We start from the raw sequence: 27,432 nt of genomic DNA, 5'->3' as shown, positions 1-27,432 counted from the left end.
AGGTTTCAAAAAATGTTTAAAAGAAAAAAAAGAAACTGTATAAAAAGTTCTAACACTCGGAACACCAATATGGAGCCACTGATTTGAGTGAATATTTATTTCGACTTACCATTGTAATAAAAAAAGAGATCACTTAAGTTAGTTTCTTTTAAAGTAGTTGTTGAACTAAATGAGATAAAACTTGAACACCGAAATTTCAGTTGAACATGCTCATAGTTACGCAAGAACGGAATCATAATTCCACTAAAGCATGGTAAAAGTTTTCATTATAGTTTTAATACAATTGCACGCTATAAAATGAATTGCATTAATCTTTCTCGTCTTGGGCAAAATTAATGGCCCCAAGGCGACTAAATATAACGAATTAAAAATTTAAAAATTGTTTGCCAATCCCTGTCGATCGCTACTTTTTTTTGTCGAGAATGCACCTCCTGTGCATTTTATTTTTTTAAGAAATAATTATGGAATTAAGAATATTACGTAATAATCTGAAAATTACTTTATTTCATGCTTGATTCTTAAAAATGTTTTTCATTTTAAAGTCCTCTGATGTTCGCCATATTTTGAAAAATGTTTGCCAAATTATTAATATAAGCAATTTTTTTCATCGTTTATGATTTTCAAATTATGAAAACATGGTAAAAATACTTCAAACTAGCCTGTGGCGAGTAATTTTGTCCAATACTTTGGCGCTCCTAGTTGTAAATTGCGAAATCCGCAAGCGTATCTCGAAAATTATAACAGGTATGTAAATCTTAGTGATAGAACATTGAAAAGACGCACAAATTTTTAGGTTTTGAACATGTTATGATTATGTTATGCTACTTTTCAAAAATGCCAAGTTTTTAAAATAGTGTTTCTCAATGATAAACAAAAAATTCAATTTGCGGATGTTTCTATGCATTCTAACTATGATCTTCTGAAATTCGAAAAAGTACATATTCGTAACAGTCACTTTATATGTTTTATCTAAGCTCTTCAATAAATATATATATTAAATTATAGAGTATTAGTGTTGTAAGAGATTATACACATCGTTATAATAAATATCCACAATAAATCTCACGTATTTTGATTAAAAATCAAACGAGTGATTTCAATTTGGCTTGTAAAAATCCAACTAAATTCTCACAAAACATTTATGTACTAATAATTTGTCATGGTGCACAATTTCCGATATGGAATGCGAAATAAAATACGAAATAAGAAGTACGATTATTTAAAAGCAAACAGTGCGCAACAAATTTGAAAACGATATTTTTTTAGAATTCTTTTTTTCACTAAGTTTACTATGCATTGAGATTTGGTGAGTAAATTCTTGAAATGTGGGATCTTACGAAATACTCATCGAGTTGTGAATCAAGAGGATTTCATACCTTGAACAATGTTTTAATTTGCTTTGCTTATTTATGAATCAGAAATCTAGGTTACAGTTCAACGATTAGTGTTTTATTTTTTATTCAAAATAAAAGAGAAATAATTTCCTTATCATAATAATAAGTTGTTCTTTTTTTTATATAGTTTTTATCGAGATTAATTTACTGTACCAGATATATATCTTTGAAAAACTTCTATTTTCAAATATTTTTAAGTGAACTATAATCAAACCTGATAAAGATGAAATGAGCAATTAGTGCAATATAAAATGTCTGATATGTATTTAATATACAACGAAATCCGTATATTTTCAAGTTATTACATAAATAAAACTTTTGAGAGCAAGTGGAAATTGAGAGTTCCTTGTTAAATGTGCAACTTCCCGATCTCATTATGTCATAAATCAAAACAAAATAAAAACAGTCCGCTGACGAAATATTTTCACAATCACAATTTACCTTTTACTCTAAAACTGTCACCCTAATAGTAATAATTGAATAACCACTTTCCAATTTTATTATCAGCCTTCAATTTATCAGAACTGAAATAAGTGACATTTGACAATTTTTCAATTACAGTCAAAAATCTTTCATTAGTAATCGGAAAGTGACTCAGTGACAAATTGATATCTTAAAGTGTTAAACTGCAGATTGGAATGCGAAACTAGTTTCTTAATCACTAAATTTCGTGAATCAGTTAACAAATAGAATATTAGATCTGAAAATTATCACACACACAAAAAAAAATACAAAACGACGACCTAAATAAACAATTTTTACCCATTTTTTTTATTCATTTGATGATTAAAATAAATTGTAGAAAGACTGGAAAACAGAATTTTCATTATAATATCTTATAATTAGAACTTTCATTAAAATTTTAATCCTTCAGAATCCACAAATTTGTGATGGAAAGATTCACTAGATTTCCGATGAATTCACTAGATTTCTGATGGATTCACTAGAGTTCTTTAACAATTCATGTAGTTCCAAGTTGCAATATATACATTAAATGTAGTTTGCTTCCCCAAATATTTTTTAATAAAGTTCTTAAAAGTCAGTAAGCTTAACTAAATTTGGTTGCATATTTATAGTATTTTTTACTTAATTAACTCTTTAAAACTAGATTATTTTTATTTCGATTTTTGTTTTAAAAATTTAAATTTAATCCAAGCAAAAAAAATAAGTTTGCAAAAATGAAAATGATAATAACGGATGATGATAATAAGATATAAAATGAAAAGGACCTAGCGAAATCGATCACTATTACCAACTCATTATAGGTTTGAAGAAAAGCGACTATTAAATTATTAGAATCTACCGGCCACTGGCTACTAGAAAATTAAAATTTTCAAATCTATGAAATACGTTTTAAGTTCATAGATAATAAAAAAGTCTTCGTACACTGAGGCAATAGTTATTATGAAAACAAAGGGGCCCCATCCTCTCTTATGGTAAGGGTTGTAGTAAAAAAAAATATCTTTTTCCATCGAAGCATATCTTTACAGTAAAAAAAAAACATAAAAATGGTTCTAAAACGTTATTTTTAGTATGGAAAAATAGCAGTTCTAAGCGGAGATAAAGCAATCTCTTGTATACTTTTACTTTGTGTAAAAGATTCAGCTCAGCGGAACTAAATTTGTCAACAGTGAGAACGAAGCAAAAGAGACCCAAGACCCGACAATTGTTAGGCTGTTATATAATTTCTTATCATTTTCAAATTAAAATAAAGTATCCGCTTCATTTACTAAGTATAAAAAAATGTGTAAAAATTTAAGTGTGAAGAATTAAGAAGCATTAAATCTCTTGATACTAAATCTCAATAATATACCTAACTTAAAATTTTTTGTACACATTTTGGCCTCATATCTTAGCGAAGTTTGATCTCTATCTGACATACTAAATCTCGAACTTGGGGACCTCCTCTAAAAATATTTTATGGAACCGTTCAAATGTTACGTAAGCACCAAACAGAGTGAGGGGATTTATGATCTATTTATTTTCATTGACAAAAAAGGAAGAGGGGTAAAAGCAACCCTTACGTAAGACATAAAGTCCTCTTTTTTTCGAAATATTCTTAAAGAGCAAAATGAAAAATAATTACACATAGAAAAATTAAAGTAGTGGAATGATAGTTGAATTCAGGGAGAAAAATTCTTCATAAAGTTTCAAAGGCCAAAAGTTTCGAACAAAAAAGGAAAATACAAGTTTCTTAAGTATATTCTACACAAAATTATATATAAAAAAATCTTTATTAGAATTTAATCCTAAAACTTGATTACTACACTACAGTCAAAGTTGAAGCAAAAACTAAGGGGGAGGTTACTGCAACTTTCTTAAACATAGGAAGAGGTTTGTGATTTGCTTATTTTTGATGACAAGGTGGGGGGAGTCCCAAATTGTCTTAAATATGCTTACATAATATTTACACGGCCCCTATAGAAATCCTTCATAAGCTCATTAGACTAAATATTTTATCTAATTCATTCAAATACAAAACAATCACCATAACTTAGATTCAGAATTTATATCTATCTGCCCCACCATTTCGCATATCTCAGTTAGTAGTTGTAATATAAGATGTACGATATACGGTATAAAAGTTTAGAGGCCCACGCTTTAAATAATGACAGGGAATGCGATTTTTACTTAGATATGTATAGCCTAGAACAAAGAGAACTCATAAAAGCGATAAAATATCTATTAAAAAAAATCAATTACTTAAACTTAAGTACATTTTTTTAGTTATCAATAACACTAGGGAACAAACTTTTTGTTCCATTATACAAATGCTTGATCTTCTCTAATTCGAATGCGAGGACTTAAAACCTGAAATTAATTCTGACTCCTACAATTACAGATTTTTCAAAGGGCAATTTTAGTCTATTTTTAGTCGAAATATACAAGTTAAGAAACGTTACGTATGGAAAGAGACACGTAAATATAGCGAGAAGCTTTAAGGACAGTTAGGGCACATCATCAGAATTAAAATTGCATTGGAACTCATGCTCTGAAACGTCATAGTACGCTGCTAAAGACGCTTCCCTATTATGACCTGTACAAAAACACACGAAGAAACAGGTCATAATAGGGGTAGCGCCACTAGCGGCGTATGACTACCTTTCCCGTCATGGGTTCCTATGCGATTTTAATCCTGATGTGCCCTAATTCCCCCAGAAGTTTGCGCAACATTCATCTGACCCCCTGTTATATATGTTTTTAAGCCTGTACATTTCGACAAAAAATAGACTAAAAGTGACTCATTTTAAAAACAAAAAAGAAACTGTGACTTGGTGGGAGGAATTTATTACAGATTTTAAATAAGCGATACGAAAGTATCTAAGATCTCATGCAACAGAAACAAAATGGTTCCCTAGTGTAATTATGGCCGACATAATGATACATTTTAACTTTTAACATTTTTCGTATATTATAAAATATTTTTAAACGATATTCCTTTCCCTTTTGATCATAAAGCAAAATCCACACACAAGATATGCCACTTTACTGTGCAAAATCAAACTTCCTACCTTTCTTATTTTTCAATTTAATTAAAAACTCCGACCAACTAGGGTAAACCCAATTATATTCTTACGTAGACTATAAGACTTAATAAAGATATAAAACTGAACAAAAAATCTAAAAATATTTTTAAGGGATAAAAATTGTACCAAATATGTTGTTCAATGTATTGGACGCTGGGTCTATTGAAGTTAAACGGACTATTGAATTAATGTTCTATTCCAACATCTGATTTACAGCTTACCTTATTTTCAGTTTCAGTCATATCTGTGGAACATAAGGTACCTACAGATCCACATTGTAAAGAGCTTGATACGAAATGTTCTCGGAACAGTGCTGAGTAAGTATTTCTCTTCATTTATTTTACGTTTAAGTTTTTCTTAAAAGCTTGAAAATAAAACTCATTAATAAGAAATAGTGCGATAGAATAGAATTTTTAAACCAATTTATCACCTTCTTAAAGCGACTCACAAACTTAATTTTTTTTTTAATATTACAATCTCGCTTTTGCGTCTGTGAGAGTGAAATCTGGCGATCGAAATTTTCTCCTCCCCTTTACAACTAGCTAGAGCACTCAATCTGTATTATAGCTCTATGACTGTTGAAAATGAGTGTTTCAATCGCTTCATGATCACTACAATACTCAGCGGGCAAGTTTTGTGACATTATACAGGGTTTTTCAAAATATTAAACACGCTGTATTTCTTTTATTTATCGATCTTCCATCTTTATTTATCGATCTGTTTTCTTTTATTTATTGCATTTCTCGATATATCTTTAATTTAAACAATCTGTACAACGTTCTCATTTTACGAATACAGAACCATCTGTGAACCAAAATGAAAAGATCTGTTGGTCAACTTGGTATTTTTCTGATGAATCCAAATCTGCAATAAAGACTGAGTGCTTTCCTGTTTAATGTTTTAAAATTGTTTCCACCCGACTTTCAAGTAGTGAAATGAAGGGTCGATTGAAAATATTTTATATGCGTTATTTTAGATTTTGAATGCGGGGAACGATGGGTATACGTTCCCTTAAATAATAATAAAGCTCGAAAAACCCTCACCCCTAATATTTCACACAAATAAATGGATCAGGATAACATTTTATTGAAAATCAGGATATTTGTTTGATACGAGACCCCACATGTTGGACTATTTTTATGAAGGTGAAACTATAAGCTTTTTTAAGCTTATTCGATGCTTTGAAAATATTGTTTTGCACATTCTATCTGTTGGCACATTTCTATAACTGTCCCTAACATTTTAAAAAAAAGGGCAATATCTGACGTTCTTAAAAAAATTAAGATTGTAACTACCTAGTTAATCAGAAAGATTTCTTTTTAAAAAAAGGTACGATTTCAAGTGAACGTGCACAGTGACAAATCTCTATATCTTAATTTTTTTACTTTGGAAGTAGATTCCTCAATGTAAAAATAGATTGAAATTAGTTTAAAGGAAAAATATTATGGTTATTTTTACAATTAAAAAACAACAAAAAATTACTTCAAAGCTGAATCGTACATAATTTACGTAATAAAGAATAAATGTATACAAAACTGAACAAAGGATAGAAACATACTAAATGTCCTACATTGTAATCTGGAGAAAAAAAATCACGAAATGCTTCTTTTAAAATCGGTGTTACTTGAAATAAAAAAAAGTAAAATAGGAATTTCAGGACAAAACGTGGCATATCAGGACAAATAAGGACAGAGTGTTTTTAATCAGGAAAATTGGGAACATCAAGATAATTGCTAACCCTGTGCACACATAAATGTCTGAATGAAGAACAACACAGGTGGCTCTAGCTTATAAAATTTGTATTAATCTGTACAGCGTTACTACTTAATTTATTTTTAAACTTAAAAAACACGTCATCCTATAATGTTATTCTATTTGGGTCGTTTAAAGTGTGACTTATGTTATTTAACATTCATACAGTCGAACTCGTTTATAACGAGCTCGGATTTAACGAGAACTCGGACTTACCGAGGGAAACGAGGATATTTGGTTGGATCAATGTTAAGTCTATGGAGCAGAAGTCGCTTTTAACGAGCAAGACCCGGTTTTAGCGAGCTATAAGGAACTTGGAGAATCAAATTTTGTTGCAAGCAATGGCTGGATACAGCGATTCAATGCAAGAAATAACCTATTCTTTAAGAAATNCCCCCGTCTTCTGGTTGCACGCCTGCCTTAAGGACCCGTTTATTACGAGCACTCGGATTTAACGAGTACATGTTACAGTCCCTTTGTGCTCGTTATAAGCGAGTTCGACTGTACTGATAATCCATTAAACTTTAGTGGAAGATTAAAACAATTGAAATAACATTGAAAACATGGCAGCACTCACTCCTTAAGTTGTAATATTAATTTCACGATCTTTTAAGATTTATAAACTACGGATAATTCTTATGAATAGTAAAATTACATGCACATTTGAATAAATATCTCAATAAAAAAATATATATAAATAAATAATTTAAAAAATGCAATGAAAAAAAGTCTGAGAGTCCGTTCACACTTTGTCTCGTAAACATATAAGCGGAGGTATACACGCCAGGAGTTTTCAAAATTCAGTTCCTATTTCCAAATTTTGTAAAAAGTCAAAATAGGAGTATTTCACTTTTAAATACATTTCCCTCTGAATTTTAAAGTAGTGCTGGAAAAAATAACCGTCATGGGTCATGATATACTTAATAACGTTAAGAATATTAAGAGTCAGAATAAAAAATAAAAAAAAGTAAATCAAGTAAGTAAGCGCAAGTAATTTCAAGCCCATTGTGAGGCAGGAAGGGTCATAGAGGTTTAGGCTCCACAATTTAGAGCCCAATGGCGTGCTGTAGTCGATATAAATAATCGAAACACGAAAATCTACGTGACACTAGGAATGAAATCTAGCATAATTAAAGCAGAAAACCAGGATAAAAAGTTAAGAATTTGACTGCAATTGTAATTATTTAAAATTTCAAAGCAGCTAACACGACATCCTAGACATTTTCGCATTTCAGGAAGTTCCTTTACAAATGAAATCATCGTTTAATGCTTTAAACACGTATTATGTCGGATTTTTAAGCTACTCTTCATTCGATTAAGCAACTTAGATAAAAAAAAATATAGTGAAGAGTTAGCAAAAATATAGTGTAGAGGGCGGAAATACTATAGAGAAGGTATTGATTGGGGAGGAGTAAACTAACTAAATAAATCCAAATTCGATTTGCTTAGTTAGTTTCTTTTTTCTTTATCAAAAATTGTAAATTTTGCTTCGAAATTTTTAGAAAACGTAAAGAAATACTTGTAACATTAGTGTATTATTGTATTTTTACGATTTCAATCTTCTGAGAATTCACAAACTTTGACTTTTTCTTAGAATCAGCTTTCTTGTACTGCTCTTCTCTCTTGATCTTCATCTATTAGAAAACATAGAGCCATATATATATAAAACTGTTTAATTTTTTTTTACAGGAATGTTGTCCATAAAAGCCAAATGATAGGAGTAATAAAGCGAGCCATGTTTTTAAGTGTTGCATATTCTGCCAATATTGGAGGAACAGGAACGTTGACGGGCACAGGACCTAACTTAGTAGTCAAGTCTATTACGGAAAAGTAAGCAATGGGAGAAAGTACATAATATTGAATTAAGTTAAATAGCAAAATGATTATGAACTTTTAACTTACAAAAAGTCATTAGAGTTTTTGCGTTTTTTTTTTATTGTTATAAAGCTTTTTGCAGAGGAAAACAAAAAGACCACAGTAGAGTACCTTGAACTCAAAGTAAAACTTGAATTTTAAATTGTTTATACCTACGATTTTGTTAAAAATAATTGAAGCACTTTAAAATGAAAAATAGCTTAAATATTGAAAAAAAAATTATTTAAAAAAATAAGAAGAACCACAAAATATTTGCTTATGATGACGAATAATGCTACGTTAGAGTATCACTTCAAATATTAAAAAATTTGATCAAGAACGTTTTTCATTTTCATAATACTGTTACTTTTCCTCAGACTTACATTTGACGCTATTTTTCAGAATAAACATGGGGGTGCTAACTAAAGATAGGCAAAACTTAGCCAGGCAGTTATGGATATATGCTTCAAAAATAAAACAGTTACAAGAATATCATATTATTCGTTAAAAGCTGTAATTCCATGTGATGACCGAGGCTTTGAAAAGCAGCTTTAAGTTAGTAAAATTCTAATTAATAAAGGTAAATGCTGCACTAATTGTTCTCTTTGCACTATTAAGAGTTTGATTTTTCCCAAAGTTTTTCTCTACAGCAAGGCGGGAGGTTTGAGTCGTAAAGCTATTCTTTGTATGATCTGATATAAGACATTAACATTGTTAAAGGGAAAACGAGTCAAAACTTGGTACTTTGGCGATATGAAACATGAAGCCAAGGTCGCCAACACGTGGGAACTAATGCCAGATTCTGGTTAATGTTGTATGCCATCGACTATTGATAATGCAAATAGGTGAATCAAATACGACAGATGATAATAATGTATATCAAATACGAAAAATATCACAATTTGGTACTAATCCGTTTTAGGGACCAATATTCGTGTTGGCGATAACGCGGAAAAGCAGGCGCCAATACGAATATTCTATGACCAATAAATACCCAAAATTTAAATTTAATCGCATTACAAACTATAATTTTAAAGCATTTCATACGAACATTTAAGGATTTAGAAATAAATGAAACATTCAGCGTAGCAATTAGAATTAAGAAGCATTCAAAGTGAAACTGGTTCATTTATCGTCACAGCGTACGCAGCTGAACTCTTTTTTGAAAATGAAAATGTATTTCTTGAAAGTATGAATTTCAAAAATAATTCCAAAAGTTGCTTCTTTCAAGGACGGGCATAAGTCAGACATTCTGCAAATATTTTGTAAATTTAATCTGATATTACTTAGTACATATTAAAGATAGTAAACATATTAAAGAAAGTAAACATATTAAAGAATAATAGTATAAGCTTATTTTCAGACTTTTCCCCGACTGTCCGGATTTGTCTTTCGACAAATGGATGATGTTCAACGTCCCTGTTATGTTGATGGTTGTCGCCATCGCCTGGGCTTATCTCTATATGTTAAATATACGAAAAGCGTAAGTCTTACTCCATCATTTTGTTTACGGAATTAAATTTTAAAAATATATGTGTTTTCCTTTTGTTTTGAAAAAGAGAGTAATACCCAGATAGCAAAATGAGGTTTATTTTCACTCAACAAAAGCCTTTTAATCTAAACCTGAAAAGATTTATAACCCGGTTTACGTGTAAACCTTCTAACCTTAAAACGAGATCTATGACAATCTTCTCTATTCTACGCTACATTACCCTAATCCAAAACCGTGGAAAACAACCTTCTATATAAAAACCTTAAATTGAGATAGATTTAAGGTTTTCAAGCGTGAAAAAAAAACTTTAGTAAAGCTAGTCTCAAGGTGAAAATAATCTTAAATCTAGGTAATTGGGTATAATATGATAAAAACACAACTACTTCGATTTAGTAGGAACAACATATGACGCAATGCTAAACGAATGGNACAAATTCAAAATAAATATTTGTTTACGTTATTAACGCATGCGCAATGAGAGATAATGTCTGCGTTGGACCGACTGCTCACGCTGAGCTAACAAAAAAGTATTTTTTTGGCGTCAGCTCTACGTCAACTTTCCGCTGACGCCCAAATAAGGCGCTAGTCCTAAGAAACCAGGCATTAAGCTAACAAACCAGTATTTTGTTGGCGTCAGCGGGACGTTGACGTTCCGCTGACGCCCAGATAAGGCGCTTGTCCTAAGAAACCAGACTTTAAGTGACCATTTTACCTAATAAGTGACAATACTTTTTAAAAAAGCTTTAAAAAATAATTTTTTATCCTTTTAGGATGAAATGTTTGAAACTGCAATATTTTTGCTTTATTGAAAAAAGGTTTTTAATTCAAACATTTTCATGACAGTAAAAAGAAAATTCCGACGCAAGGTTGCTGTAAGGTTACATGCTTTCTGGAATAATAGTTAATTGACGGCGATATAATTGGCGTTCAAGACGAAGTTTTTGGCGATGATAATTGTCATCGAATTTCCGAAGCAGGGAAAGCTGTTCAACAGGTTCTACTAAGTAACAAGCTCTGCTTTGTGTACATGTTTGAGGAACGGAAAACCTCTTCGCACGCTTTAGAATCGGTTTTTGTTTATATCCAGAGCATAGATGAGACTTTTATGAAGAAAATATTTACGTTCTGGCTTTAAGCTCGGTTACCAGTTAGCTTAAGCTACGTCAAAAAAATGAAAATTTAACTAGTTGTCCGTTATTGAGATTATATAAGATAAAATCATACTCAACAACCAAAAGCTGTTTTATAATTTTTGTGAATAAATAAACGATATGTAAAGATTTCTAAAAAAAGAACTCAACACCTAAGGACAACATCAGGCGCATCTGTGCTCCAGAAATGTGCCCTATCCTAGACTTACCATAAAGAATTTAAAATTATAATATGAAACAAAAACACTGTGGTGAAGTAATTTTTGGATATTTGTAATCATTAATTTTGCTTTAAGTTCAGAAAATAAAAGTATTAATCGCAAAAGAAAAGGTAGAATTAATGTACTAAATTGAAGCACTGTAGAAAATTACCATAATTATATTCAAAGTTTAGTTAAAGGTTATTACAGTCAAACCCCGCTATAGTGAACATTCAAAGGACCGACATTTCGGTTCACTATAACCGGAAGTTCACTATATCCGTTATGCAGGCAATTTAACTAATGCCTTAAATCTCCCTTTTATTACTCATTATTCGAATAAATGACTGAAAAATATCATGTAGTAGCAAAAAATGTGTTATTTTTTTATTACTCATCGTATTGCGTACAAAAAAAAATTAGTAATCTCTAGCTGATGAGCAATCCTCATCATAAGATATGGAAACACTGCCCGACTATCAGATAATTTTTCCTAAATTTCTGTTATTCCGCTTTTTAAACCTGTCTAACCTGCCATTTTAGCACATAAAAGTAGTCTCATAAAATCACTTAGCAAATTCATCGACATTTTTTTAGATACTGAGAGATTGTGGCTTCCTCTAATGCTGAACCACTTTAGTAATGTTTCTTCAACATCCTTGTAATCTGCTTTTCTCAACTTTTTTCTGGCATCTAAATTTTTTTCATGAGCAGAAATAATTAACTGCCTATTTTTTCATATGTTACAAACTGCAGATTAGGATAGTTTATATTCTCTGCAAATATTAACTTGATTGCATCCATTTTCAATTTTTCTGATTATGCCCATTTTATCATCAATGAAGAACGTTTTACGCTTACTGCTCGCCATAGTTAAATTTGAGAAACTTGTTTGCAGGCTTTTTTAAACTGAACTGAAAAAGGAGTTGAAATGAGGGCCTTATCAAAACATATTAGTGTCCAACCCTTTGACCAATAACGAATAAATACTCATTCCTTCTGATAGAAAATGCATATTAATCCCACTGACACCTTACAGGTACATCATCTGCCAGGGTTGGAAACAACTGCTTGGTTTGTTCAGGGATGGGAAAGTGAGATAAAAAAAACAAACAAGAAAAAATGCTTATCACCACATTCCCCTCTATAGATGGTTTTAAAAATCGGCATATGTATTTATTTTGAAGTAAAAATTTCAAAATTATTACAAAAAAAAAATGAAGAAAAAAATCAGTTCAAGACAGAAAAAAGTTTACTATATCCAACTTCCTCACTTTTTCGGTTCACAATATTCACAAAAAATAACACTATACGTGTTCTGTAGCAAGACACGGGACCGAACATTTCGTTCACTATATCCGGGAGTTTACTACAAACAGTGTTCACTATAGCGGGGTTTGACTGCATTTATAAAGTGAACTAAAAATGTTTTATAATTAAAGAATATTTTTACTTGAACTCTTAGGGCGCTTTTTCATTACACGACACGATACCGACAAAATCGGACGACAAATGTGTGAACGACAATGTCGTTGCCGGATCGTTCAAGCAATTGTTTTTTCACTTGTCCGATATCGTTCGTCCGAGAAGCAGAAATTCTTGTTCATTCAATGTTTTGAGCTTGAGTGAGCAGTTGTTTGTGTTCTGTTGTGATTTTTTTCTGCAAACTTTAAATATGCCGGATGATTATCGTCGTCTCAAACTTCTTACTTTTTTAGAAGAAAAATGCTAGCAGTGCAGAAACGTTTTTTGGGTACACGAAATGGTACTTATGTATTAACGCCACCGCAGCTACAGATTTGGCGGTTTTTAATGCCGTCAATTTACACCTAAAATTTTTGCGACAAATCATGAAATAAAACACTCTATTTAAAATCTAAAAATTCAAAACACTTTATTTAAAATCAAAGTAGTCAATCGGATTTCGATGGAAAATGGACCGATATAGAGTTTTACATATATTCAAAACAGTCTCTTTTCTTTCACCAGATGTTGTCGCCATATGTACTCTGATAAATAAGATTCCAAATAACGTCTCGCTGTCTCTCTATGTCTTTTGTTCCTCCATTTAGCACTGCTCCTTATTCTCTCAACTGTTTGTGTATTATGAACTCCTGTATCAGGATTAATAAAATGTATACAAATACCTACTTGCTAAGGTATTTGTATTTATAATAAACCTTAGCCAGTAGGAATCCTTCTATTATCTTTGCTTGATAACCTTTCCAACTGTCAGAATAAATTGTGCTATCATCTAAATCCCACTTGCTGATACACTGTCTTGAATTACATTTCCAAAACGTACGTTTACCAAAATAAAGTTTCATGTCATGGGAATTGATACATTTCTGTTTTCCTTTTGGGGGAAAAATATTTCGCTACTGAAAAAATAAAATTGCTTCTTCTTCTGTTTTTGGCTAATCCCAAAGATGCATTTTCGTAGTACTAAAAATGGCGTCAGAAATCAGCAGGCAAGGCAACAAGGAATCCAAAAGATAACTGCATGCGAAAACGCTGTGTGCGAACAACAGTATTGCTCTTTATTGGCGCATTAGCACAACTTCTGCAACAACGTAAGTACCCACGAAATAAATGACCCAAGATATGTTGAAGAAGATTTTTATGTGCTTTTCCATAAGCTGCAAAATGTCCCAAATAATTTTTTTAATTATGTCTGAATGAGAGAAACCAAGAACAAGAGTGATGTTAATGAGGAATAATTTTTATGCTCGCTAATTTATGTCTGTAATCACTTAACATTACTTAAATTCTTTAAATGTTTTTAAAAGTATTAACGTGTTTTTTTAATCGAATTAAAATATTAGTTTCATTCAGAATAATCGTTTTAGATGATTTTTTAAATGAGTTTTACCAAATTTATCTTATGAAGCCGTTCTATCATGTTTCAAAAAAATGTTTCAGCTGAATCAGGGAACAGATTTTTTATTATTCAATCAAGCAGAAACCAGTAGTTAGATCGAGTTCTGTTTGAAATACAAAAGGGTCTTTATTTGCCTTCTTATCAAACCATTACTATTATGAAAAATATTATCTCTTCTTAAAGCATATAATGAATTTATAAAAATTTTCAATAAAACTTTTGTGATTGTTTAAGTCTTTCAACCTCATTATAATGTAAAAAATGCTACATAATAAAATTAAAAATTTATAACCCGACATGAGGATACATTTTATAAAACTTTTATCTTCAAATTTTGCATTTGACATGAATATTATTGAAAATAAACGATTAAAATTGATTAAAAGAATAAAATAATGATATCAAAAGAAGAGATAAAACAGAAAAGATACACAATAACAAATAAAATCGCCAAGATTCGAGAAGAAACTTGCTTGCCTAACCAACATTTGATTCTGACAAACGATATCGCCTTGTCGGATACGACATAATCGTTATCGTATCGGTGAGTGAAAAAGCACTCCGTTGCTGACCATGTATTTTACTTGACTCTATGTCGTTCGCCGACAATCGGATCCGTTTTGTCGTTATCGTGTCGTGTAATGAAAAAGCGCCCTTACTGTTATTTTTTCTATCGAATGCGTCCTCAAACCTCGTGGTGGACGCTATTTACACCACTGCCCTCCACCGATGTTGTGTTTATGAGGCGAAGTGTAAACAGGCTCGATATTCCAGGAGGATTTCTTATTAAGATTAGGATTAAATTTTCGCTCAATATCATCGTTTATAAGATTCTTCTAAGTTGAATATATAATTACAATACTGTGATAAATAATACACATTAAATTGAACGAAAATATTTGAAGTGATTAATAAACAGAATAAATGACCTTTGGGTGTTGTATTGGTTTTTATTTGGTTATACATTTGTTTTAACCTCAAATCATCCCTGTATGAGATTTTTTTTCACTCGATATTATTCTGAATATTAAAACAAAAGCTAAAAAAAAAGCTAGTCTGTAAAGGAATAACACTGCAGGAAAATGCAAAACGTGAAATTTTTTTTTTAATGGCGGGCACTTGGGGGTTGTCCCATTGGCCACAGAAATGCCACAACTGCTACTCTCTTCTCGTTACCCAGTGGGCACCTGTGGCGAAGCCACTGCGGTGGAGCAGCGTCGCCCACGTCACACAACCACAAACCCGTTTATACGGCGGGTCACATTCACACACAAAGGAGAAAGGACATAGAACACAGAGAGAAAGAAACATCCATGCCCTGAGCAGGATTCGAACCCGCGACCAGCGGCTCCGCAGTCAGGCACGATAACCACTCGGCCACTAGGTCGGCAAAACGTGAAAATTATAACGTTGACATAAACTTAAGGCTTAGCTTGAAAATACTTCGAAAAAGTAATCCGAAAGTGATTTTACTATTTTTGGCCACTTAAACCATTTTTTATGGCTTTATACGGTTAACCATCCATATCGACTCAAATGTGTAAATTGTTAATCCCTATATTACTCTATAGGCTTTTAATTCTTTTTAAAAACCAATTTGAATGAAGCAAGTTCCTTTGCAAATCGCGAAAAGGAATCAACAATTAAAATTTCTAAGAATGGCCCAAGAAATATGTTGCGTCTGCAATATAGTGCATAAAAGCTATAAGCAGCATGACAATCCTAAAGCCAAGATCGAGATTCTGACCTGGATTACTTGTGTCAGAAAAAAAGGGGACTTTCTAACACAATTGACATTTGAAATTTATTCCATTTATATAGTATTGCTAAAGCCATCGCAAACATCAGATGACTTAAGTTTGCTTTAGACCTCTATTAATTAAAGAAATATTATTTACGAACTAATTATATTGAAGAAATTTAGAAAGAGGAGCTTAAATACTTATTTTTTATTCATTAGTTCAAGCATTTATACACCGGAACTGAAGGAGAATCTGAAACAAATTATTAAGAAGAAACACTTAGAGTTGGGACCGATGAGGCAAGTATTGAAAATTATTTTTTACATCAATTTTGAATCAATACTTTTTTATTTAAAAAAAATTAATTCTTAAAGCTTACTACCAACAAAAATCAACTCTGATGATGTTGTCGTCGGCCATTAAGGCAGAGGGAGTGCGATTGTTCGTGTCTTCCAGTGGCGCCATCTATGAACAAGAATTCTTATTCTGCCACACCCGTTTATAGGGCGAACCCATTCCTTCCTCCACAGCTCGTAATTTTGACCTAAATCAGAGAACGATCAATCTCCAATTCAGTACCCCCAGAGGTACTGATTTGTTATGGAAACATGGAGGACTTTGTGACCCAGCAGATTTAACGTGCACGAGTAACCATTTACTATACGCTGAGTCTTTGGCCGACTGGATTCAAACTCACGCTCTTGCAAACGTGAGTCCAGCACCGAGACAGCCAACCAGGCTATCTTGGCATATCAATTCTAATTTTTATGGACGTACATAATTTGTTACAATGAGTGTTTTTTAATGATCATCTTAATTATATATTTTGATCATCTTAATTACATATAATCTTAATTGTATACATTCAAAGTTTAAGCCAAAGAAGAACACACGTCAGGAGTCACAAATGAATATTTACTTTGAAAGTTATAACGATGACAAAAACTTAAGGTTTGGCGTAAAAATAATTCGGAAGTGACTTCCCTTTTTTAGCCACTAACACCATTTGCTTATAGCTTAGGCAAAAAATAGCCTTTAAAATTGAAATAAAATTAGTGTTTTTTAATGATCATCTTAATTGTATATTTTTAGAATCTTTGTTAAAATTTAAGCAAAGGAAGAACACACGTCAGGAGTCACAAATGAATATTTAACCAAGGGGAAAAAACGGTATCTAAATTTAACAAATTACAACTGAGAAAAGCGAGACTAACAACCTTCAAAACCAGTATGGTTGAAGGGGAGTTGAAAGATGATTATTATAAAAACTCCAAGTTCCTCCCGGCAATCAAACTGGTTTCGATGTTTTTCATCCCAGTTTAATCACTAGTAACTTGATAAAATTCGATAGCGTTTTTGCTTTTTACACCCTTCAGTATTCGTTAGCGTAATGAGCATTTTTTTTAACCTCTTTTTGATAATGAATAAAGAAATATTCAGGTTAATTCAAAATTATTATGTAAAAATCTGCATGTAAGTCTAGATCATAAAAAAACAAGAATGGTACAGGTTTCAAATGCAATGTTCATGTGCAAAAAACTAGAAACAGACCAAAAAGAATGATTATGTGTGACACAAAAACAGGTCAACTGGATATTTAAAAAAAAAAAAAAAAATTAAGAAGTTCGAAGTTGCAACCAGCTGCTGTGATTCATGCCTTGCAATGCTTTTTGCAAAAATGCATTTTTGAATAAATAATTTGTAGGCATGTCGCGTATTTACGACTATGCATTCTTATATAATTCTTGTTTGTCTCACATACCTGAAGAGTTCTGAACAAAAATTCTGAATCAGCCTGTATGTTAAAGACGGTACTTACGGAACATTCTGCAGTTTTTGAGTTTTAAATTTTTTTAATTTTTAGATTTCAGGAAAAAGCTGTGGCCACTCTATTTTTCCTGCTTGTCATGTTATGGATATTTCGTGATCCGCAGTTTATTACTGGTTGGGGAAGTTATTTTCCATTGTAAGTATTTATTTTAATAGATATTTTTACTTTTTATTTTGGCGAGAATTCCGAAATTCTCGCCAAAATTAACATTTGAAAATAATTGTCAAAATTATCTTATTTATAAACGTCAAGAATTTCTTTAAAGATAATGCGTTTGTTATCTTCATATTTCCTTCTAACATCCTTTACTATAACTTCGAATATCAAAAGGAGCGAAATATCTTAGTAGCCTTGTAGACATAATAAAAATCCGATTTATGATGCCAAAAATTGATGCAAAAAACTGTTGCCACAGTCTAATCTAAGTATTAGAATGTTCACTTTGTGCAATATAAGAAAAAGGTATTAGCCTGTGTAACTTTTTTTTTTTAATAATCAGAATTTCGCAATTCAAGTGCCAATCATAATGGCAGTCTCCAACATGTTAATAATTTGGAGCTTAAGTTACAGTATCAGACACAAAAACGTACTTTAATAAACATACCGTTTTTCAAAGGAATATAGGACCTAAAGGTAACTCTCACCGACTCATTAAGTTTGAGGAAAAAGTGACAACTAAGTTGAAAAATAAAATTTTCAGTTCGATGTTATTCTCATTTTCTTTTTTTTAAATTCTCATTGCTTCTTTTTCTTTTCAAATACAGAAGAGTTTCAGATGCTACCCCAGCAATTGGAATTCCGATTCTTCTGTTTCTGATTCCATCTGAACCCACGCGTATAGGAAAGAGTAAACCACTCCTGGAGTGGAAGACACTGCAGCACAAAGTTCCTTGGGGTGTCATAATATTGCTAGGGGGAGGATTTTCCCTTGCTACGGCGTCCGAGGTAATACTACTTTTAGTAAATATTTTAATGATTCTTGTCATACTTTTTAGATTAGTCAATTAAATATTATTATCAATTTGTTAAAAGTTTCTGAATACAGGGTGTTATTACAATAACATTCGTGATTATTTTTATGTAACTAAAACATTATCAAAAGTTGACTAGTCATAACCGAAAATAATGGCATACCTGGAAGTGGCGTAGTGTGGGTATCTCGATCCAGATTGGATGTGGAAACGTGACATTTGTTTACGTTAGCGACTGTTCTTTCCATTCTTTTTCGAGTAAGACAGGCCTACAGGTTTAGACCCGATCACGAAGTCCAATCCTGTCTTTTATGCAGTAGACATGAAATAATAATTCATCTCCAATATTACATTTTAATGTAATTAAAATTAAATAATAAAAGGTTACATGAAATAAAAATATATCTCGCTGACGATCGCGAGAGAGAATAATATCAGATGAGCAACATCTCGTGAACGAACTTGTTTATATCTAAAAAGAAACTACTGTTCACTTCAGTTCAAAGTTCGGACTGGTTCGGATGTAGAAGTTGAAGTAGCAGTCTCAATCTCACAACTGCGCCAGGGGGCAGTTGTCGTTTTTGAGTTTGACTCAGCAGTGAGGATACTGCAGGCCCTTCAAGTATCAAATCTCTTAAGTGACGCATTCTAATTTCTTTCTCAAATATTTCAATTCTTTCACCATATATATTTAGACAGAGACTTAACACAAAGTCATATGGAACGTAAAGAAACTAATTGTGCATCGAAGTTGCCAGGTACACAAAACAAAAACGCATCACGGTTGCAATAAAATACATAAACAAATAATCTAGCTCAACTTCAGTACACCATTTTGCTGATCAAGATTAGCTGCCGCTGACGTCATAGGTCACGTGTGAGTATGGGAGGTCTTCTTCTTGAAAAGAAAGAACCCAAATTGCAGTAAAAAATAAATTAAAAATATCAAAATTCAGTTTAATTGTCGGGCGAGACTTGAAAGGCCATAAACGTAAAGGGGATAAGATCACCTAAAATATATTTTAGTGTCAATCGACAATCACACTGATTTTATGCATTTTTAATTCCACTTTTTTATTGATAACACATCGCTAGAAATTAATATTATTTCTTTCTCACATAAATATTAATATCTTATCAGCTTGAGCATTTTTTGTTGTTGTTGCTTTAAATAAAGATTCTGAAAACGTATATGGGGTGTTTCATAGAGACCGCCTTTCACGCCACGTCAGTCATTGGTGACTGACAGTGTAAAAAATACAATAAGAAACCTGATTTACATTATTTTAAGTAATTACTGAACATTTATTTGAAGTTTCCTTTTTTAATTACTTCTAATAGTTAGTACTGCGCCTCGCATTTCTGCAACACCATACATGCGCTTCTGAGCAGCACACGTGACCTGACGATTATTTCCTTAAAAATACGCGTAACGCTCAACGTGTTATTATACATTATTAGAATCCTTGACAACGTAAATGAAAGCAAAAAAAGTATGTTCATTGGGGTTCGTAAATTAACATTTTAGCGAGAGGATATCTAACTCTGACTAATTAGAATACAGGAGGGCGAATGCAATTAAACAGCAAGGCAATTTGACAGAGGGTTGGAAGAAGATTATAAAGAAACACCTTCAGCTTTCTTCTATTTTGATGTATTACATCCAACTTCATATGCTTTCCAATGACCAATTTTTTATATTCCTTTTTGATGAGGATTCTTAAAATCCATATGTAGAGCGGTGTTTAAGGAACACCTTGTATTATCACCTGTGATTACACAACGGCTCGTATAAAATTTAATTGATGACAAACTCTTGATGATGTATAACAACTCGAAATATATATATACACTGTGTTAAAATATAAAATCAGTCATGGTAGGCGGTTCTGGTTTGAATCTCAAATTTTGATACACGAATAAAATCCATGCTTTAACACCTTTTTGTGTAACGCAAACGTGAGCATGTTATCTGTAAACTTTGAGTCGTAAACTTCTTTGCCTTCTAAGTCAAAGTAAAAACTCATGCCTGCATGGTTTTATACCTTGGCTTTAGCGTGCAAACTTGTTTTTAAACTCATAACATTGATGCAGACATACGTTGATTCTTCTTGTCCCAAGAACCTTGTCTATTATATTACATATTTGAATATTCAAGACTTAGTACATTCAAAGACTAGAATTTTTCAGAAACGTTGCAAAGCATTGCGATTTACTCTAATGCTATTTGCGCTACGTCGTCATGGACAAAAATAAGGTTAGCAATAGGTATATAGGGTTAACTGAAGACAAAAGCTATGCAAAATCTTTCTGACAATTATACCAATAACAGGCTCAACCTGACTTTAATGTGCAACTCTTTTTCTCAGTAGAGGTCGGGTCTTTCAAAATGGATGACAGCACAACTACTCTCACTAAACATATCATCGCCATTCGCAGTTGTCGCACTGCTTTGCATTCTAACAGCAGTCATCACAGAATTCACAAGCAATGTTGCGACTGCTAATGTCCTCTTACCTGTGGTAGCTGAATTGGTAAGTTCTACCTTAATATCCAATCATATATCTATTTCCTCTATACCGATAACTGTTCAATTTAAAGTTTTGCTCTATAACACTAGAATATAGAGATGAGCTCGAGCTTACTTTTGGAAATCCAAGCCAGTCCGAAGAATTTAAATCCGTATGTATAATTAAATCCGTAAGATATACATAGCATTATATACTTATAACCCGAACTATACTCCTTATAAAAGCCAAATTTTGCAAACTCGTCACTCGGCCTATGTCTAAACAAGGTAATTAGTTAATTAAAAACGTTTGTATCACCTAGAGTTGGGAATCGATTACAATTGTAATTGATTACAGATAATTACTGCTATGTAACCAATTACTTGTAATAACGATTACAGGTAATTGCGATTACAAGTAATCATAATTTTTTATTACACTAGAGTAGGGCAAAAATGTAATCAATTACATTTTTCAATTGCAATAATCAATTACTTGCAATCATGATTACAAATTTTGATTACAACTGTAATCATGATTACAATACTCATTTAGAGTAATCAATTACTAGTAATCATGATTACAAACGTTTTCTATCAAATCTAAAATTAAAAACTTTTCTATCACCACCCTGTGAAAGGAAAAGCGAAGAGAAAAATTGAACCAACAGTAGATTCAAGATGACTAAAACAAAAATTAAAGTAAATAAAAGTCATTTGACAATTAGTTCTAGCCTTACAAAGCAAAAGCCCCTAACAAAAGAGGTATAGATTGCTGAAATTTTTATGCTTTATAAATTTTTCATACTTAATAACAGAATCAAACGTTTGTTTAAAACTTCTAAAAAACTCATGAAAATTTTATGATGAGTCCGAGCTAGCTTGAGTTTGAAACCTTTTTTTAATCAACGAGTCAGTCTCACTTCTACTAGAATAAAAAACAAATTCCAAATTAAAGATTCGATAGAGGTGAAAATTAAAATATTTTATTTTAGTTATTAATGCAATGAAAGATAGCCGTATATCCTTATATTTTATAAAGAGCAATCGGACATAAGTATACACTAAATAACTAAAAAGTTCAAAATAGTCAAAATGGTTGGACAACGAAAAAAAAAAATACTCTCACTTTATTCCGTGATATATTAAGAAACTAGGGATTTAAAACTATCTTATAAAAATGAAAACATATGCATTAATCATTATCACATTATGTATAATTTTGAGGAACAATGTGGGGCATTATAATAATACAGAGTCTTAGTTTTTTGTTGTTGTTTTTTTGTAGGCTGTGGCTATGAAAATAAATCCTTTGTACATGATGATTCCCGTGACAATATCCTGCTCATTTGCATTCATGCTTCCCGTGGCCACACCACCTAATGCTATAGTCTATGAGGCTGGTACAATGAGTACACTGGATATGGTAAGTGGACATAATTGGTATTTTTTACTGCATAGTATCATGTTTAGAATTCAAAATCTATAAAATTTTTAGATTTGGTCTACAATCTCTCATACTACTAGACATGGGCATTGGTGGCTCAGGCGATAGTACATTCGCCTTCCACTGAGACAAACCGGGTTCGAATCCCAGCATTAGCTGGTCGATACGAATTCCGCATCCGACTTTCACCGACAACATTGCTGATGTAAAACATCCTTAGATGGCAATCAGATCATGGTCCCAAGAGGAACATATATCCCCTTTGCAATTCGGTTTCTAATTTATTTTTTTTTTCAGTTAAAAGTATCGAGTTGGACCTAATTTTTTATTATGGAATATTTTTAAGATGTAAAAAATTACATGAAGTATTTTAAAAACTAATAAAATATGCATTTATCTTTTTGGCTGCAAAGAGCTAGAAGCTTTTCTTGTTTTCTCTACTGCTGACATGCCTACGCTGAGCAAATTTGATAGCGTGCTTCGATTCTTGCAAGTATTGTTAGTAGAGCCGCGCTCAGGGGATAGAGCGTTCGCCTTCCAATGAGGCGAACCGGGTTCGAATCCCAGTGGATGCGAATTCCGCATCCAGCTTGCATCGACCACAGTGCTGACATGAACTATCCTCAGTAGTAGACGGATCATGGGTTAGAGCAGTGGCGTACGCAGAATTTTTTCAAGGGGGGTGTTCATAAGTTTCTGAAACTACTAAAAGACATTCGAGTCTGTAATAAAGCACTATTATTTCCTTAACTTAGACAGCTAGACAACTTTGACTTTTTATTTAAACAACATTGTTTAGTTAAATTTTGATTTGATTTTTTAAGTTTAAGAACATAGTGTAATATCTTCTGACAAAAGTCCAATGTCATATGGGTGGAAAGTAACACTTTGAGGGCCACTTTCACATTCATCAGATTTTGTTATGCTAGAAACGTTTTCTTCAACGGAAGTATCACATTTCTGTTCAACAGAAAAACTTACATTGGTACTAGATGCTGTCACCTCACTAATTTCAGGTCGTGATTTTTTCTCAAAGTAATTAAAAATTGTTAAATTCCTGCCTTTTGACATCCTAAAGAACCAAGAACAGCAAATATATATATATCACGTGATTTTGGTTTCAAAAGAAATACCATGAGAAGCAAAAAGTAGGCATAAGGCACATAAAAATATATAGTCTTAAAAATAATAGCTCGCATAATTTCTACTAAAATTTATATTTTTGCCATTTTGTCTGAGCTCAAGGGGGGTGTTTGAACCCCTAAACCCCTCCCTTGCGTACGCCACTGGGTTAGAGTCCCTTTGCAGTCCGCCAGGCTAACCGTGGAAGGTTTTCGTGGTCTTCCTTTCTACTATGAAACGCAAATGCGGGTTAGCTCCATCAAAAAGTCCTCCACGAAGGCAAATTTCTCCCAATACTCGATTCAGGAGTTCCCTTGTCTTCTGGATTGGGTTCAAAATTACTATGCTACGGGAGTTGAACATTAATAGTCGTAAACCGTACCATAAAATTGGGTTATCTGTTCAACGACGGTTATAAAAAAAGTATTGTTAACAAGGCTGCGATAGTTTGGCTGGCAGGGCAGTGGGCCCATGCCAAGAGATCCTGGGTTCGGTCCCCCATGCCGAAGACTCAACGTGTAGAAATCGGTGACTGATGCGAGTTAAATCTGTCGAGTCACAAAGTCCTCCGTGTTCCCATAACAAATCAATACCTCTGGGGGTTAGTTCCATCAAAAAAGTACTCCACAAAGGCAAATTTCTCCCAATACTCGATCCAGGAGTTCCTTTGTATTCTGGATTGGGTTCAAAATGACAAGGCTACGGAGTTAAACATAACAATAAAATATTTTATAATTAAAACAACAATGTGATCTCTGTATTTCATTGTGTGTCATACATTTTAATAAAAGTAGATACTTTACATAAATTTAGAGCAATATAGGTTTATCTTTGTTATTTATACATATATTTAAAAAAAAAAATTATACTCTCTTTTTTTTTACAGCTAAAACCAGGAATGTTGATGAACATAATGAGTGTGGGAATTGAAATCTTAATGATAAGTACTTTTGGAAAGCTAATATTTGATTTTGACCACTTTCCATCATGGGCTGAAAGAACATTCCAAGTATAACATTATCTTTAAATAATTTCCTCAAAATATTTATCAAAGAACTACGAGAATTCTCATATTAGCAGTCATCAACACAAATATCAGTTCTTCCCTATTTTATAGAGCCAGTGTTGGATGACATTGTCAATGTAAGTTGGGTCATAAAGACTCTACTGTCATGTGCCAGACTCCATTTTCAATTCTGAATAGGCTATGTACAAAAAGTTAAGTTACATTTAATTTCCGTTTTTTAATATATTATAATTGCAAAGTTATTTTTAGATTGTGGCTTCTAAGCAATTGAAAAATTTTGAACACAAATCAATTATGTCAGGCAAAATAAATTGACGCAAGTTCATAAGCATTTGCGGCTTTTCTCAAAATATAAAGTTTTTCATCTACTTAATTACAAAACTGTTCATAACAAAACAAATTTATTTAAAAATGGATAACAAATTGATTTTTCTTCTTTCACATCTCAATTCTGATATTGATTGTTTAATCATCTCAATTCCGATATTGATTGTCAAATCATCTCAATTCTGATATTGATGGATTGAATGAGTCTTCCAGCAAGCAAGAACTATGTTGTTGCGAAAGAATATAAAAATCACACAAAGAATATACATTTATGAGAAGCTAAAGTAGAATAAGCATACATACCATGAATCTTCATTGCTTATTTCTATTGATGGTTTTGTATTTTAGGTTGAATAAATATTCTATAAAGGAATGTTAAGACTTTATAAAGTTAGACATACTAAAAACATTCTCCAGTTTAACATATAATAAATTAAATGTGTGTATGACAAGAAATTTTTAATCTAATTTTGTGATTTATTAACTAGTATTTATTTAGTACTAAAAGACTATTTTTTAAATCATTGAGATTATATTATTTATTCATTAATCTGTATTACAATATTCATCTGTAAATAATTACATAAGAGTTTCATGCATATTTTTGTTACATGTTTATAAATTTTTACATATGTCTTTTAATAAAAGTTATTTTTAAATCCTTGTATACGATCTTGTTTTTATTGGTTACTATAATTTGCATTCCACAATAATAATAATATTAATATGGGTTTATAAATATTATGATTATTTTTAATAATTGTGATGAATATGAGAGAGCTATACGAAAAACAAAAAAAATATGAACTCAAAATGAATGTTTTTTTTTGTTTATATTTTAAATGAGATATTTAAAAAATAAACATAAAAATAGATAAATAAATTAGCTGAATTTACTCTCGGCGAAAGAGAAAAGTACCATTTTATATTTTTATTGACAAGCACATTTTTATTTAATTTAATATTTTCAAATCAAACAGCAATTTTTAAATGTTTTTCGATTTTGTTATTTGAATCTAAAATTTCATTGAAGACTTCATTTTAAATTTAACTAATTGTATTTAAAGTTTTAGTAATTATTTAATATAAAAGACCAAATAACAATTGGTATTAAGATGAAAAATACTTATTGTGGCTGCTTCACGGGCTTAAGGTAGTATTAAAAGATATCCATGAGGCCAATATTCAATTTTTAAAGACCAAACTTTAATAATGGTACATGTTATATACTAACTTAATGAGTATGAAATGGTAATTTATTTATTTTCAATAATGTTTTAATGAAGCAAAAAAATTTTCCGCTAACTTTTATTTTAACTCTAGATTCATTACAAATGTAAGTATGGATTTTAAATAAAAAATGCATCTAAATTTTCATGGATAATGTATTCTCAAACTTTTCATACAAGAGAAATAGGTACTATTTTCAAATTTACATCTAGATTAAAAGTGTTAAGGGTTATTGATTTTAATCAGTTAATGTTTTAGTTATAGTATCTGTTTCTCTTCAACATTTTCAACTTAATACTTTTGCATTACACCTATTATTTCCCTAGAATCTAAAATAAAAATATGAGCAACGGCAGATTTTTTTAAGAAAACAATTTAGTTGCCTTATGTACAAACTGGAGAAAATAACGCGATCATTACAATTCTTTGTACTTTTTGAAAGCCTTTTTAATAGTTAGTACTAAAACTTAATTAGAATTACTAAAAATCGGTAGTGGCAACAGATAATTAATAATTATTCGTATAATTTCGTAATTATACTTTTTGAATAAAAAAATGTTAACAAAAAAGTTTTTCTTCCTTTTATTTACTTTTTTAACTTAATTGTCAGAAATGAAAATGTTATGAAACTGAAAGGAAAATTTGATGCATATAGTACAGTGTTCTAATATTTTTCAATATTAAAACACTATTATCAATGTTAAGAAGGTGTTAAAAAAGTGTTATCATACTTAGAAATGGGAAAAAGACACAATTAAAATAATAGTTTATTACTTAGAAAAAATAAAGATTAAAATTGCACTTACATTGAAAATAATAACAGATTCATGAAAAGAAAAAAACAATAGAAATGATGAGATTCATGAAGAAAAAAAAAACAATAAAACAAAATTTGATTAAAAGCAGAAGTGTTTTAGTGAACAAATAGACAATTGAATTCAGTTAAAAGAAAAGCAGGAAAAGAAAGAAATTTCT

General features: G+C 31.4%; 1 protein-coding gene across 2 annotated transcripts in view; it reads left to right on the top strand.

Annotated features, from left to right (window-relative positions):
- The window catches only part of LOC107440478 (Na(+)/citrate cotransporter), a gene marked incomplete in the record, with an annotated part of 56,234 nt that extends 30,340 nt beyond the window's left edge, over positions 1 to 25,894 (top strand). For both annotated transcript variants that reach the window (XM_043047988.2, XM_071177853.1), the window contains 9 exon segments: positions 5,154 to 5,238; positions 8,363 to 8,503; positions 9,891 to 10,010; positions 16,212 to 16,292; positions 17,858 to 17,959; positions 18,589 to 18,769; positions 21,168 to 21,329; positions 22,593 to 22,730; positions 24,760 to 25,894. In XM_043047988.2, the coding sequence (XP_042903922.1) occupies positions 5,154 to 5,238; positions 8,363 to 8,503; positions 9,891 to 10,010; positions 16,212 to 16,292; positions 17,858 to 17,959; positions 18,589 to 18,769; positions 21,168 to 21,329; positions 22,593 to 22,730; positions 24,760 to 24,888 (1,139 nt within the window).
- Between the last annotated feature and the right edge of the window lie 1,538 nt (positions 25,895 to 27,432).

Source organism: Parasteatoda tepidariorum, chromosome 2 (assembly GCF_043381705.1).
Source record: "Parasteatoda tepidariorum isolate YZ-2023 chromosome 2, CAS_Ptep_4.0, whole genome shotgun sequence".
Lineage (NCBI taxonomy): Eukaryota > Metazoa > Arthropoda > Arachnida > Araneae > Theridiidae > Parasteatoda > Parasteatoda tepidariorum.
Note: the sequence above shows the minus strand (reverse complement) of the source record. Positions and strands in the feature narration are given on the sequence as shown.